Here is a 14,821-nt window from a genome sequence, read left to right as displayed (position 1 = left end):
TTGTACTTGCTACACCGGATTGACTACAACACAGGAGCGCAAAAGTAAAACAAAGTCTTTATTAAACTACTCTGACAGCATGTTACAAAACAAACAAAAAGGTATATCTTCACAGTTAAATAGAAGCAACAGGAGTTGTGAGTGGGGAAAATTCAATGTTATGGCGAGTTTTAAAAAAGATGTTTAGGAGTCATTCCCCAAGTTACACTTCAGTTTTTCTTGTTTTTGAGATTACAGTAGTCTTTCTATTCTTCACTTATCGGAGCAATGATTTTTCTTAATTGATCTAAACTGCAGAGTGTGTGAAATTACCAAGGCATTTAAGGAGTTTTAATGAGTGACATTAAAGTAATGGAGTAGCAGAGCGGTAAGTGTTCATGAAACATTATTGCAAGTCACTAACATTATGCACATATTGAATGTTAACACTGTGCCTAAATACAGGAAAATTGTACTAAATATTAACTATTTGGGCAGGGATTCTTTCAAGTACCACCAGAGTGAGCCCGACTACCGCTTTGTGTATTGCTGAACTAGACCTTAAATGAAGGTAGAAAACATGTGGACCTCACGTTCTAATGAAGGCCTAAACAACCGTTAGAATAAATAAGTTGTCATGATAAACATAAAACAGACAAGATAGTAAAGGTTACCTGATTCCATGCGGTCCAAATACAGAAGCAATCCAAATCCTGTTTCTTTGTGCTCTGGCCACAACTCAGTTGTTGTCAAAAACAAAATCTAAAAAATATACTTCCCCCTTTCATCCTTTAAAAACTAGATTGAATGCTTCTACTCTGAACTTTCAATCAGGATGTACCATACTACTACTTCTGCCAACTTTTCCCAAGGCAGAGAGCGAGCGAGAGTAAACATTAGGCGGGTGAGGCGCGCTAGCGTGTCACAGGCGCGCTAGTGTGTCACATGGACATGTGTTCGGGGAGGACGTAGGAGATATCGTCCCAGGGGTGTCGGTACAAACCCTGCTTGAGCCTTTTCTGGTCCAGGTAGTGACCTGTAAGGACGGCAAGAGCTTTTGAAGTCTCAAAAAAATAAATGAGTTAGGAACACCACTGTGCAGTTTGGTACTCACCGATGAAGCCCATACTTCGGCCGAGGACAAAGATGCCATTTAGCGCGCCGATCTCGACAAACTCATCAGCCTCGTCGCTGGGAGTCACGCGACAAACAATACTTGACAGTGTGCACACAAAGCTTCCATTCGGCGTGGACAACTTGTCCACACCATCACGTCACGTCATTCAAGCGGCACTTTACGTTCTGCTCTTACCGAGTGAAGCCGCCACACGTCCTGAGTAGGTCCACGAAGGAGACGCCAATAAAACCGTCGACGTTGAGGATGAGATTGGGTTTCTAGATTCAGATTTAATTATTAATAGATGCAAGTGAGCTAAAAGTTTATTCATTCACTTCAACTAAATATGTTATTTTACCAAACACTGACTTTCTGAATTTCACCCCCGGGGATCAATAAACTATCTGCCGGTGTCTTTAAAGTGTTCACTAATACAGCTACAAAATTTTGGAGGCAGCCTACCTTTGAGGTGGTGATCTTTTCCACATCTAAGGCATAGTCGAGCAGCTGACTGGAAGGGAATTGCTGCTTCACAAAGTCCTTCAAAATCTGCACCCGCATGTCTGGGTTGTTGATCTGGAATGCAATATTTCATTTATAATTCTTTAACCTTGAATTTCATCTTTTCATTGAATCTTGTTTTTAATCAAAACATCGTTTTTCAATTATTACTCTTGTCCACGGTACTTACTGATTTGACACGGTGTCCTATGCCCATAATAAGCTTGCCGTCCTTCTTCATCTTGTTGACAAAGTCCATTGGCAGCATGCCGCTGTCGAAGGCTTTGCTGAACTGCTTGGCAGCTGCGTCGAGGGCGCCACCAAAACGGTCCCCCTGGAACGCACGATAACAAGTTTCAATCAGGCCAGGCGAGCGACAAAGGGTGCACGCGACAGGTACTGACGATGGTGAGAAGACCGGATGTGAGGCTGGATATGAGGTCTTTGCCGGCTCGCGCGCACACGATGGTGTTGTGCGCGCCGGAGACGGCAGGCCCGTGGTCGGCCGTCACCATCAGGCACATTTCGATGAAGTGGCAGGCGTAGCGAGGCAACCTAAAAGCGAAGAAACACTCTTTTGAAAGCTCTGGAAGGACTTACAAATGATCACTTAAGTTACCAAAAAAACTTACAAATGATCACCTAAGTTACCAAACAAATATTTTTTGTTTTTTTTTCCCCCCGGGTCTGCAAAACATCAACCAACCTGCGTTGGAACCAAAGAAGTCCCAGCACTCCTCCTAAACCCATCTCCTCCTTGAAAACCTCAGTGATGGGCATGCCAGCATAGATGAGCTCCTGGCCTCGCTCGTCACAGATACTGGTCATGAAGGAGGCGGGTTTACGGATCAAGCCCAATTCCTGCAGAAAAGGACCATAAAGGCACTAAAGTTCTCAAACCAGGTTAAGAAGTAAGATGAAATTCTTACCCTGGCCCAAGAGTAATCCATCGGTACGGTCGGGGGAGGAACCTCTTGGGCGGGAACAATGGTGCCACTGGCCACCAGTTCATCATAAACTGTCCTATTTTACAAAGAAATATAAGCGAGATTCCAACCTGTAATGTCCGGAAATGACCTCACCTGATGACATCACCCAGCTCGTCAAAGCTCTTGGGAACGCAAGCTCCGGCGTCCCGCAGCGCTTGGTTTTTGGCCACTGCTGTTTCTGACGCTTGGTTGGCGCATGCACCGGCATGGCCGAACTGGACCTGATGAGGGATGTTTTTATTTTTTTAGAAGTAGCTTGCGAGTAGTTCATTGCTCAGCACTCAGCGAAGCAAATCTGTGTTTGCAAATACATTCAATATACCTCAGATGCAAACATGGTGGCGCAAGTTCCGATACACCAGCACACGACCGGTTTGGTGATCCTGCCCTCCTTGATGCCCTGACAGATCTTGTACTCCTCCGTGCCGCCAATCTAAATGAAGATAGGAAATAGATCTAGCATTACTCATACACAGTAACCCCTCACAGATTTGATTTAAATTAACAGAATATTGCTATTACGCAACACATACAGAGTAAAATGCTAAATTTCCTCCCACCTCTCCCAGCACCACGATCATTTTAATGCCTGGAGTGTCCTGGTAGCGAAGAACATGGTCCATAAATGTGGAGCCAGGGTACCTAGACAGGGAAGACTTTATGTAAAGGAACTGTCCATGTCACATTGGGTGTCACATTGCTGACCCGACCTGTCTCCTCCGATGGCCACACCCTCGTAGACGCCGTCGGTTGCGCGGGAGACAATGTTGTTGAGCTCGTTGGACATGCCCCCGGAACGCGACACGTAGGCCACGCTGCCGGGCCGGTAGAGCTTGGAGGCCAGGATGTTGTCCAGCATGCCGCCTGTGTTGCCAATTTTGAAACAGCCTGGCTTAATTCCACCAACCTAGACAGAGATCAGAATAAAATTTCACCACTTCCTGCCTTAGGAAGTACTTCATCGATCATTAGCAGACGACTAATGTTGATTACCGTCGCGGGCCCAATGATGGTGACGCCTTTCTCGTCGGCCATCTTGATCAGCTTCCTGGTAAGCGCTTCCGGGATGCCCTCTGCGATGATGGCGATGGTGTGGATCTGATCGCGGCAAACAGGAAATCGATTGATGCGTGCCGCTTGACGGTCGCGCTCGCCAAACAAACCTGCGGGTGCTGCATAGCCTCCACTGTGCTGTCGAAGGCCGAACGCAGCGACGCAAAGCTGATCATCACGTCCACCTCGGGGTGCTTCTTCATGGCGTCGCTCATGCTTTTGTAGACTGGAACCAGGATCTCCTTGTGCCCCCAGTAGAACTTCTGCTTGTGATCGCCGCTGTCCGGTCAATAAGCACGCATTTTAGTCAAACGAGACAGATGCCGTTGACACATTGCAATTTCATTTGTGAGAAACGCACGTAAAGGGGTAAACCATAGCGGCCACTGAGGGTTGGTCGCGGGAGCACACGTAGTCGAAGTCCAGCATCCCTTGCACGGCTCGCGTCTGCATGCCCCAAACCACGGTCTTGGTGTGCTTACTGAAGAGTGTTGTGGCTTTGGCTGAAAAGCACAAGAGTTTTTTTTCCCAAAGTCAGTGAGGATGAAGATTTAATAAGAGGATCTGATTAGCAACCACAACACAACACAAAGGAAAGTCACTCTGCAAACAGTTTGGAGATACGGAAAAAAAAATAATCACGAGACACACAGCAGATGAAAATAGAAGCTCATTAAGCACACTAGGTGAATATCAGCATAAATAAATCCTATTTAATGAACTTACTCACATTTTATTATTGTGTCCATCCTCTATTATTGCAACATAAAATGTATCAATGCAAACTGTCACTGAATCACAGCATGGGATTAAAAGTCACTTTGTAACAATAGCAACAACAAACACTTACGCAACCCGCCCGCTTCCCTCACGTTACCTGTGTGGCAACATTTTGCCTTCCGCCCAACGACACGGACATTAACAATATGCAATGAATTGAATTTCCCATCCAGCAAACATAGTGAAGCAGCATTTAGCTGTTAGGCTGCACACAAATTGAATAAGCTGGCAACAAAAGTGAAGTCACCCCCTTAGTAAATACTTGTAAGTAAATTTCCAATTGTGAAGCATATGGAGTCACCTGGTGGATGAAATGCCGCCTTGCCTTCAACTTACAAAACAAGTATATCACAATATGCACACGTAAATAAATGCTATAATCAGCATTTCTGTTGACTATGATGTATTAGCAGTCCGCTGTGTTAAATGCAAACCAACACCAATAAGAGGAGGAGGCTGAGGACAAAAAAAATAGACAAGGCAGGCAGGGGGAAAGGCAGAAGGAACACCAAGTGGATTGTCGCACCCTTTCATACCTCCGCCGAAGCCTGATGAGGCCTGCGCTTCTGTGAGCCCAACAATAAAAACGAGTACGGGCACAAAAAAAAAAAAAGAAAACAATAAGCGCATCTTGTTTGACTATTTTCTCAAAAATTGAAAGCAGATGTGAGAGCATGCGAAGCTCAGCGTGGCTGGACAGCTCCAATGAGGGGTGGTGGGCTAGTCTTAAAAATATTAACACCCGATATAAAACGCAATTGAAACACAGAGGTGAAGTGGAGCGCATGTGCGGAATAGCGCAGTGCGGATGTGACTGGGCGCGCCCACAACTTACCTTTCCAATCACCTGTGACCACATTCTTCAGAGGCCACAGTAATGAATGAAGAGGGTCTTAGAGAAACAAGCCCGGGGGGGGGGAAAAAAGATGAGGGTGAGTGGACAGTTTGTGCAGCACGCACACACACACAAAAAAGGAACAATGGAAGAAAGAAATCAGGAAAGGAAAGAAAGAAGCAGACATGAGAGGCGGACGGGACATGAGCGCTGTTAATATACCTGCCGGGAGACCCGCTTTGGACTTTTTGCTCGGAGTGACGTCATTGCACGGCTTGGCTTCCGAGAAGGAGGCCGTCCTTGTAGCAGCTGGAGTCTGAGGCGCCAGAGTAAAGACATGCTGCTGCTTGAGACACAACTAACGCTCGCTGACCCTCAACTTCCCCTTTGAGCGTGTTCAAAATACCATCACGTTGTTGCTTGAATTGAGCAGGAAGTTGGCGGTGTGGGCGTCCATTGGTGGCTGGTTGGGGATGGGTTTGTGACCTAGCGCCATGCCCACGATGGCCGTCATGTGCGTCTCTGTGCCAAAAACGTGGATAGGAATACCTGTGGTCTTCCCTAGAGGACAAAAAAAAAAAAAAATTGGCTTTTAAAGGACTTACGACTTACAATTTTACATCATTTTCCAAAAGCTCCCTTGGTAGTGAGGAGTGTATGTGTGGGGGGCTTACCGACTTCCCCCATGACCCTGAGACCCTCCTGGTAATTAGGCCCACCCCGTCGAACAAAGATGGTGACCTCGTTCTCCTTGAGAGGACCCTGGTAGTCCTTGATGGCCCTGACGATACCCTGAGGAAGCAAAAAATAAGCTCAGAAACCCTGCTCGAAATCTCAGCCATATCTTATCGCAAGGATCTCTTTGTAAGGGAAGAATTTTATGTGATATGATATCATTCACCTTGAATGTGGCTGCTACATTTGTGAAGTTGGCAATACTTCCTCCGATGATGAGGACCTTTCCTGCGGGGGAAACACAAGAGGAAGGTGGCGACTTGAAACTCGACTCCGGCGTCACATTCTCGGCCAGTGAGTCTATTACTGGCTCCACGCACACACACCTTGAGGGTGCTTCTCACGGGTCATGAGCGAGAGGATAGTTTTGGCATAGTCGTACGTCTGCTGCTCGCTGGGCGCGCCGGAGTACTCGCCGTAGTTGGCCAGTTCGTCTACGCCGCCCAGGTCGCAGATGGTGTCGCTGCTCGGGCAAGACAGAGATTTCCGTCAAGTGCGGTGTGGTAATTTTGTAAAGACAAAACATTTATTCACCTATATACAACAGAAGCTCCGCCCCCTGCCACCATGGTCCAGATCCTGCCACGAGGGTTCAATAACGTCAGCTTGAGACTGGCACCGCTCTTGGCATCAAGATCAGCTATGTAGGCTTCCTACAAGACAAACCACATTCAAACATTCCAAATCAAACGATTGACTGTGCAAAAATCGCACTTTTTCATTGAAGATTTAATCCAGAGAATATGTCTGACAGTACAACAAGCTTGCCTGGTCTATTTACAATGATGTGGCTTTGTTCAATGTGTACAGTAGGATCAAGTAGTTGACCTAGGCTAAGGTTATTTTAGGTCACTCGAATGCTAGAGCTCCTTTGGCATGGATGGTTGAAAAAACACACAAACGCCGTAACAGTCAACATGAAATGGACAAAAGAAAAAAAAAATTCTGTCCTTCACATGCTTACCTCGGGATAAGCTTCCCTGCCGAAAGGGGGCGGGAATTCCACGTCGCCCCACTTGGCCTTGCAGATGTAATCAGCAGTGGCGTCGATCTTAGCCGCCACGTCGAGGACGTAAACGCCATCCTGGGTGACGACTGGTGCGCAAGATGATTCGATTCACTCACAAGATTACAACATGGGATTTAAATATGCAGCAAGCAATTTTCTTCCTTTTTGGCGGGGCATTAGTGAAAACCCACGTGAAGGCCTGCTAGAGATAATTACCCAAAGGGTTGATCTCCAGGTATGTGAAGTACAGCTCCTCATAGAGGTTGAAGAGACCGACTATAAAGTTGGCCAGGATTCTACAAGGAGAACATCAGAATCAAAATGAGCCTCTAAATGAAAGATGGAGCACAGAAATCTCCAGCGGAGCATCAATACGTACTCTTTCTTCTCATCGGATACGTGCGTGAGCAGCTGCTTGGTCACTTGATCCTGGCCAAGCTTGTCGTCCACGGCGACCATCAGCCGCTGGGCTTTGGCGTCCACGTCGCCCACCTCCACGCCGCCTTGGTGGTGGAAGAGTAGGTGGTCGCCCTCACGCGTGGCGTACACGCACACATAAAACTCCTCCTCCTACAGCAAACAAAGAGGATGCACAGGCTTTTTTTCCCATTATGCTCATGCGACCCTACGGCACAAAAATGTCCCTCCATTTATAATCTGGACTGTCAAAACGATGCGTGCGATTGAATTACCTGCTTGTGCGGGACAAAAGGCTCGATGAGGAATTTCTTCAGCACGCCCTTTGCCTTGCCCACCTATTGAAAACAAACACTTCATATCACAAATCACCAAGTTGGTTTAACCTTGACGTGCGACAAAACAAAAACCGCACCCTCCACGTGTCAACGTGTCAAGGACAGAGATGCTTTCTTCCACGCTGCACCAATGCAGCCGAGCATGTTTGCATGTATGAAGGACAAGAATAGACCACCCTCGCCTCCTCCAGTCACTCACATTACATAACATGCGACCTCGTATCTGCACACTCATGACTGTGGCGGAAAACAAATGTGCCGCTATATGGACAAGAGGAAACATGTGACATAAGAAACAAAAAACGTGACAAGTTGGTTTTTTTTCTTTTCTTTTAACAGTCCTTCCAGATTTTCTCTAAAAACACAGCAAATTTTCCTTGCACGGACAAAAACAAACTTGATGCGTCTCAACTACTCTCAACCCCAAGGCGTGCGCAACATAATTCTTGTTCTACACAATATTGCAACAAAGCGTAATGTCCTTCTCTATGATGAATGAGGTCAATAATGGACTGGAGGCATCAGAAAATTTACAAGTCGCTCCGACTTTTATCTCAGAATGAGAAGCTGGCATTAGCCAAAGTCCCTTCAGATGACTTTGAAGAACTGGGCCTTGATGTCAACTGAAAAACATGGAAGGGAAATGAGGAAGGCTGAAGTCTACTCACGGTGGTTTCTTTCATGAGGCGGCTTTTGAGCCACTCCTGAACGCCTGATAGGTCCAAGTTTAGTCCAACCAGTCCCAGTTTCCCGCGCCGCTTGATCAGCTGATCCGGCTTCACCACGAGTTTCTGTGGGGTAAGACAGATGATGGCAAACCAAAACCAGAGTGCATCTCTTAAAACATCTGGAAATACGAAGCAAAATTTGCCCACCTGTATGGGTTCATGTTGAAATTTTATGCAAAAATTCAATATTCTGAACTTTTTGTGAGTTAATTGAATGTGACCTTTCTTACCTCAGTTAGCAGCCAAGGGTGCTCCTGTGTCAGGCGAGCCCAGTCTGTCTCGGCGGTAACACTGGCATAGCGGAAGTGATTCTGCACGGCCGACGAGGTGCAGATGTATTTGAACAAGAAGTCCTTGGCGGTCTGTTCTGAGATGGCCTTCGCCGACATGGCAGCGGTGGATCGCACAGGACCTTCTGGGAGATAACAGATTCTCCTTTAAATCATCAAGCATGGACTGTCCCAAAGTTTATTAAGTCGCAAACATACACAAAATTCACAAGTAAACACTGTACATTGAAACAATGACGATATCACTACTCCTACTACCTTAACAAACAGTGGCCTGACATTCCAGTTTTCAGCATTTGTACCTGCATGTAGTCAGACCTGCTCAGCCTCTGTCCAACTTCCTCAAGTGTTTCAACTTGGATTGGGAGGAAGTGCAGCAGACTGACAGCCCGCGAAACTTGTCTGCAGAACTGTCGCAACTGGTCTCGGACCAGGTTTTACAAGCATGACAAACAAACACAGCCTGATAAGACTGATTTCAATATTTGACTACAGATAAGATTTTTGCCACTGAATGCAATCACTGAGCTACTTATTAATATAGGCAATCTATAGTAAGTGTGAGCATGACCCAATTATAATGGGCCCCGTCCCTCAGTTTGGGAACCCTTGAAGCAGACGCATACAGCGTGCATAGATTGCCTCAAATTAGCATCTTTCTATAATTTCAATCCAATGTATATGATGAACAAATCTTAGGTAATTGTGCCTTTATGTTAGAAAGGCAACGCCTATGAAAGACGTTTTGAAAGCGATCTTTCTTTGTAGCTGTAGTAAAATGACATTAATCATACAGCGCATCCCTCACGTCACGCGCGCGCGCACGGCCGTCCGCTAACCTCGAGCTGTCACTAAAGCTAACAAGCTAACATCGAGCGGCTAAGATGACGTGATTCCAAAACGTTCGGCGTGCACACACTTACCTCGACGACTTGCTCAGCCTGTTTTCCCGAGTTACAACGAAGCCACCCGTTGGGGAACCAACACGGCTTGAAAAACTCGCCTTCTTGTACTCGTCGCCTGCCAGCAAGTCGTGGCCAAACTCACCCGTCGCCTCACCATAATCTGGCGAGTTGAGTTCGGCTTCACGCGGTTTCCTGATTGGGTTGACTCCAGTCACGTGGAGTCGCCGGGAACGCCCACACCGTCTCACTGGACATGCTGAAAAGAAATGAAAGGGTGACGTCATAAACGACAACCTTGTCATGGAGATTTTAGTGTGACTTTAATGATTTAAAGTATTAATGCGATTGGGTTTGTTAATATGAGGTATCACGTTGATTGTAAATATCCAATTTACAACCATCTTAATTAAAGATGAGCCTTTATAAAAAAAAAACATGGCCCTTAAAAATACAAAGCACCAAAGCAATCAGAAATATTTCAGTTTTTTGTGGTCCTTTGAACTGATGAAAAAAAGAGAGTAAGGAAGGTAGTTTTCCCCCCCTTCCATTCAACTCATAGCTTCATACATTTATGCCATGAGACTTTACAAGAAGAATTTACAAGGTAAAAAAGTAGCCCACTATGGTATAACTCACTTGCAACCAACTGTTGGGCAACACGGTCGCATCACTTCCTTCTGGTATGGAAACACTTAAAAAAAAAAAAAAAAAAAAAAAAAAAAAAAAAAAAAGAGTGCTCGGGTAGAGTTCATTACCTAAAGAGGAACATCAGAAAACATGTTAGGCACCCCAACTGTTGCCCAAAAATACTTCTGCAGATGCAAACTTAAGTGTTTTTTAAAGAGCAATAAATATAAATTGACCACAAAGAAGACTAAAAGTAGAGGGAGGGAAAAGAAACATTTATGAACTTTACATTCATGTGAAATATACATTGCAGCAAGATGGAGAAAGAGAGGAAGAAGCCTGACTAGAGATGAGACAATTTGTTAGGGTGTCCTGAGGTCTAATATTGACAGCTCATCCCAAGAGGACAAATAGAAGAACAAAAATAACGACTTAATATCTAAAACCAATCAAATCTGATTATTTGCAGGAGCACAACGTATGAATCAGTTGTTTTGAAATAGCAGCATGATCCGATGGCTTGAATGAACTGCATTGTTTTAATTTTGTTGTCACTTGAACTGAATTCAAAAGTCTTGAAGAACGGGTGAGTTTTCAGCTGACTGTGGATCCATCTTGAGGTTGTACACTAAAGAGCTGCATTATTCAGTCCTGTTAGCCAAACTGGAAGAACATATTTCCAGGTGCAGAACCTGAGGGAGAAGCATAAGGAAAAAAGGGTTAGTTTGGAAACTTCAGTTAAAATGTAGAGAACACACATAATATGAAAGACAAAAACATTTTACTATAACTTTAAAGTTCTATCATTTAGGAAGAAAGAACATTCTCTTTAAAAAAAAAAAAATCTAATTTGTGATATTTTATTCTTATAATTATACAATTCTGTTCTTTAAAAATATCATATCATTATGAATATACATAAAATAATTATATAATTTTGTTCTTTACAGAACTCTAGGAAACAATTACCTGCATTGGACTCAAAAGTAAATCCTTGACCACCGAAGAAAGCCCTGAAGATGTTGTTTGCATCGACGTCTAAACAGCAAAACAAAATGAACAAAAAGCATTATTAGAATTTTAGCATTTAAACTGGGAGGAGACCAATGTCTAAACATGTTGTGTTTACAAACAACACATTCTGAGAGGTAAAAAAAAAAATTAACAAAAAATATATATAAAAAAAAAAGATTTTTTTGATTAGCAAGTAGAAGAAAAAAGGACTACATTGACCTTGAAAATCCAAGATGACATGTAGCACCATCTAGTGGTTATGTATACAGCATAGCTCCAAAATGGGACAAAACGAACACAGTCATTTACCTCCGCCGTCGAAAGTTCCGTCGTCACCGAGGTCGTGCCCGTTGTCGTATCGGGTCTTCTTTTTAGGGTCGGACAAAACGGTGAAGGCCTCGCCCACTTCTTTGAATTTCTTCTCCTCTTCCTTTTGCACTTCGGGGGCGGCCGCACTGTGGCGGTCTGACACACGCGGAGAGAAGGCAGCTACTTAAACAACGTACCCCCCGCCCACCGGTTTACCGAAGGGGATAAGTTTCCCATACCTGGGTGGTGCATCATGGCCCGTTTGCGGTAAGCTTTTTTTATCTCGTCATCGGTGGCGTTCTTGCCCACTCCCAGGACCTTGTAGTAATCTTTCCGCTTGCTCTTCTTCAGCTCCAACTTGGCCGTCTTCAGCAGATGCTTGTGGTCTGGAGGCCGACAGGTCGTTTTAGTGACGGGCCCCGCCGGTCATTCAGTAAATGAGGCACAAAGTTTTACCTGACGTTTTTTCAGTCTGGTATACTTTATCGTAGTCTCGGACAGCCTCTTCGTACTGCTCTGTGTGCATGTAGCTGAAGTCGGGCAGAAACAATTGGAAAATGCAATCACGTTTGGAGAATTAAGTCTGTTTAAGGTAGAAAAAAAAAGAAATCTTACACGACGTCTTTTTTTTTTGTTGCAAAAACTAGAGATGTCCGATCAGATTTTTTTTTTGCACCCAAGTCAGAGTCATTTTTGCCGAGAGGCAATTTTGAACAATCCATTTTGTCCTACGTACCACTGCGCTCTCCTCAAGTAGGCCTTGATGTAAGTGTCGTCCAGCTTGATGGCACTGGTGCAGTCTTCGATGGCCTGACTGGGTTTATTCATCTATAATGGAGCAGCAAGTGAGCGAGGACAAAATTGCATTTCACCACTGTGGGACGGTTATCTTCTAATGTCACCTTGGCTCCTGCTGCGGCTCTGTTGCAGTAGAGTTTGGCGTTGGTCTTGATGTTGTTGGGATCTATCCTGAGGGCTTCGCTATACAGCTGATAGGCAGCTTCATAGCTGTGGTTCTTAAATGTCAGATTTCCCTCCTCCTTCTTGGCTTTCAAGGCTTTGGCATTCTGAAAGACACACTCGTTTTAATTCTGCGCTCAAAATCACAAGGTGTTTTGGACAACAACGAAACAAAAACCCACTCTGCAGGCGAGCCGGGCTTTCTCATGGTCGGGCGCCATGCGCAGAGCCTGCACGAAGAACTGCACGGCCTTATCGATGCAGTCCTCATAGTAAAGACACAAGCCTCGCACGTAAAGCGCGTCTGCGTTCGTGGAGTCCATCCTCAAGATATCACTGCAGTGAAGCAATCGTAAAGGTGGTATTCGACGTACGGAATTTGCCAAGATGGATGTCTTATACCTGGCGACGGACTGAGCCTCCGGGTAGCGTCCCAGCAGAGCCAAACATTCTGCCTTGAGGATTTTGAAGCGATGGCAGGCGGACGCCAGAGCCAAGGCCCGGTCCATACAATACACCACCTGGTTGGATATAACAGCTTTTATTTTCAATTTTGATCAGTCACAACATATTGCAACAACTGTTGTGTTGTCGTTATGACCTTTCTGAAGTCTCGCTTTTCAAAGCCAAAATCCGCCAGGCGCTCAAACTCCAGCAGAGTTTCTGCATTCTTGTTCTGGAACGAGAAAAGGACAGGTGTAAGAGCTGCCTCGAACTAAAAAAAATTGTATATGTGATCTCACCTCTTGCTGTGCCTCTCTATTACTGGGCTCCAGATCCAGAACCTTCTGGAAGCAGCGTGCGGCAGCCATGGCGTTGCCCAGAGACAGGTGGCACTTGCCCTCGCGTAAATGACCCTTGCGGGGGAGAAGAAAGGCCACCTCGTGAAATAATTCCCACAGTTGGGATCGGGAGCAGGAAGAATGTGATGTGTTAAACTCACTTTCATGAAGCAGTCATCCAAGCGCACGGCCTGCTGGGAATCTTCCAGTGCTTCCCGGAAGCGGCAGAGCATCATGAGGGTGGCCGCCCTGTTGCCGTAATAGCTGGCGTTTTTGGGACATGCGTCTAGAGGGAAGACAAAACAGAATTAGTCAGGTGGCACCTTTACATTCAATAACATGACAAGGTGTCTCTTCATCTAAACTTAAACTATCTATCTAAACTTCTCCCTCCCAGTGCTTTGTCACCTTACCAATCGCCTTGGTGTAGAAATTGAAGGCTTCCGAGTAGTCTTTCTTGCTGTAGAATGCATTGCCTTGCTCTTTGAAGCCTTCAGCCTGACTGTAAGGGCAAACGGAAGCACAAGATCAAGGTGGAGGTTCTGAGCGTTTCACAACCACAAGAATATTGATCGCAAATTCAAGAGTACCGCTCTCTAAATTTAGAAGGGCTGACACTTACTTCCTGCAATCCTGTCACAGGAGGGAAGTGTTAAGTGGCAACGATGTGGACTGACACCATGCAGGAACTACCTGCTATGCTACTGCCAAAAATATCACATTACAGAGCACCCTCACTCACTCGGGAACTAACCTACTTAAAAATGCTTGTTAATGCTTAAACTGGGGGAAAAGGCTAGCTCAATGATACCACATAATAGATAGATAGGGTAACCAACCAACCTAGCATCAATGTCACTGTAGTTATAACTCGGGAACCGAAAGATATTGATTTTGATGAGGCAGATGCCCCTAATGTAACCCTTTAAGCAACAGATTAATAAATACAAACGGTACATCAATGTAAAACATGTCACAATTACTGCACAAATAATTTTGTATAATCAGCGTTTGTAGGTTAAACGTGTAGGTGATTTTCCTGACTGATTTGATGGGTTACTTTGTAGGCTCAACAGTCACTTTTGAAGTAGTCAGTGTAATTTTAAATTAAGTATTTAAAATAACGATTCAATGCTGCTTTTATCGTTTCCCAATTATGTGCCAACCGCGAACACGGGTCACGTTAGCTTGGTTAGCTTAGAAGATAGCGCAGTTGTGCCGGAAAGACGCCTAACAAGCTAATATTTCGAACTCGAATTTTTCTCGACGCGATTATTTTTGGGGAAGTGCCGTTAAGTCAAATCATTTCACATCTTACCGTTCTAATTCGCCCGCATTGTGAAGCTGAGCTTCAGCATCCACCGGCACGTCGATGTCAACAGCAGCCATTTTTTTTTCTAGAAAGGACGACCGCGTCGTGACGTCATTTGCAAGTGACGGCCGCTTATTTAAA

General features: G+C 45.1%; 2 protein-coding genes across 6 annotated transcripts; both read right to left on the bottom strand.

The window, feature by feature from the left end:
- Nucleotides 1-45: 45 nt before the first annotated feature.
- LOC148382341 (ATP-citrate synthase-like) lies at nt 46-9,893 on the bottom strand. 5 transcript variants are annotated; one of them, XM_088360270.1, is made up of 30 exons: nt 9,695-9,893; nt 8,712-8,893; nt 8,422-8,544; nt 7,691-7,753; nt 7,378-7,568; nt 7,215-7,294; nt 6,954-7,084; nt 6,524-6,642; nt 6,316-6,452; nt 6,156-6,217; nt 5,929-6,046; nt 5,661-5,815; nt 5,477-5,570; nt 5,255-5,311; nt 4,956-4,985; nt 4,001-4,142; nt 3,750-3,918; nt 3,580-3,684; nt 3,297-3,493; nt 3,147-3,228; nt 2,909-3,019; nt 2,680-2,807; nt 2,527-2,620; nt 2,304-2,458; nt 2,002-2,152; nt 1,788-1,931; nt 1,559-1,672; nt 1,292-1,374; nt 1,094-1,170; nt 46-1,015 (listed from the first exon to the last, which is right to left on the bottom strand). In XM_088360270.1, the coding sequence occupies exons 2-30, from the start codon at nt 8,868-8,870 to the stop codon at nt 921-923; spliced, it is 3,366 nt and encodes a 1,121-aa protein (XP_088216396.1). In that variant the 5' UTR covers nt 8,871-8,893; nt 9,695-9,893; the 3' UTR covers nt 46-920. The 5 variants fall into 5 exon arrangements, with proteins under 5 accessions (XP_088216396.1, XP_088216395.1, XP_088216397.1 ...); XM_088360269.1 differs by having other exon boundaries at nt 8,712-8,896; nt 9,695-9,892; XM_088360271.1 differs by lacking the exon at nt 9,695-9,893 and adding an exon at nt 9,074-9,475 and having other exon boundaries at nt 8,712-8,896.
- Nucleotides 9,894-10,557: 664 nt separating this feature from the next.
- Nucleotides 10,558-14,817, bottom strand: LOC148382340 (dnaJ homolog subfamily C member 7-like). The gene is made up of 14 exons (XM_088360280.1): nt 14,687-14,817; nt 13,782-13,870; nt 13,530-13,654; nt 13,330-13,443; nt 13,188-13,262; nt 12,989-13,107; nt 12,769-12,922; nt 12,529-12,693; nt 12,363-12,454; nt 12,083-12,156; nt 11,866-12,012; nt 11,627-11,782; nt 11,273-11,341; nt 10,558-10,995 (listed from the first exon to the last, which is right to left on the bottom strand). Exons 1-14 carry the CDS (start codon nt 14,755-14,757, stop codon nt 10,958-10,960), a joined length of 1,488 nt encoding a protein of 495 aa, XP_088216406.1. The 5' UTR covers nt 14,758-14,817; the 3' UTR covers nt 10,558-10,957.
- Between the last annotated feature and the right edge of the window lie 4 nt (nt 14,818-14,821).

This window comes from Syngnathus floridae, chromosome 18, assembly GCF_059516105.1.
Source record: "Syngnathus floridae isolate MCC-2025c chromosome 18, RoL_Sflo_1.0, whole genome shotgun sequence".
In the NCBI taxonomy this organism is placed as follows: Eukaryota; Metazoa; Chordata; class Actinopteri; order Syngnathiformes; family Syngnathidae; genus Syngnathus; species Syngnathus floridae.
Note: the sequence above shows the minus strand (reverse complement) of the source record. Positions and strands in the feature narration are given on the sequence as shown.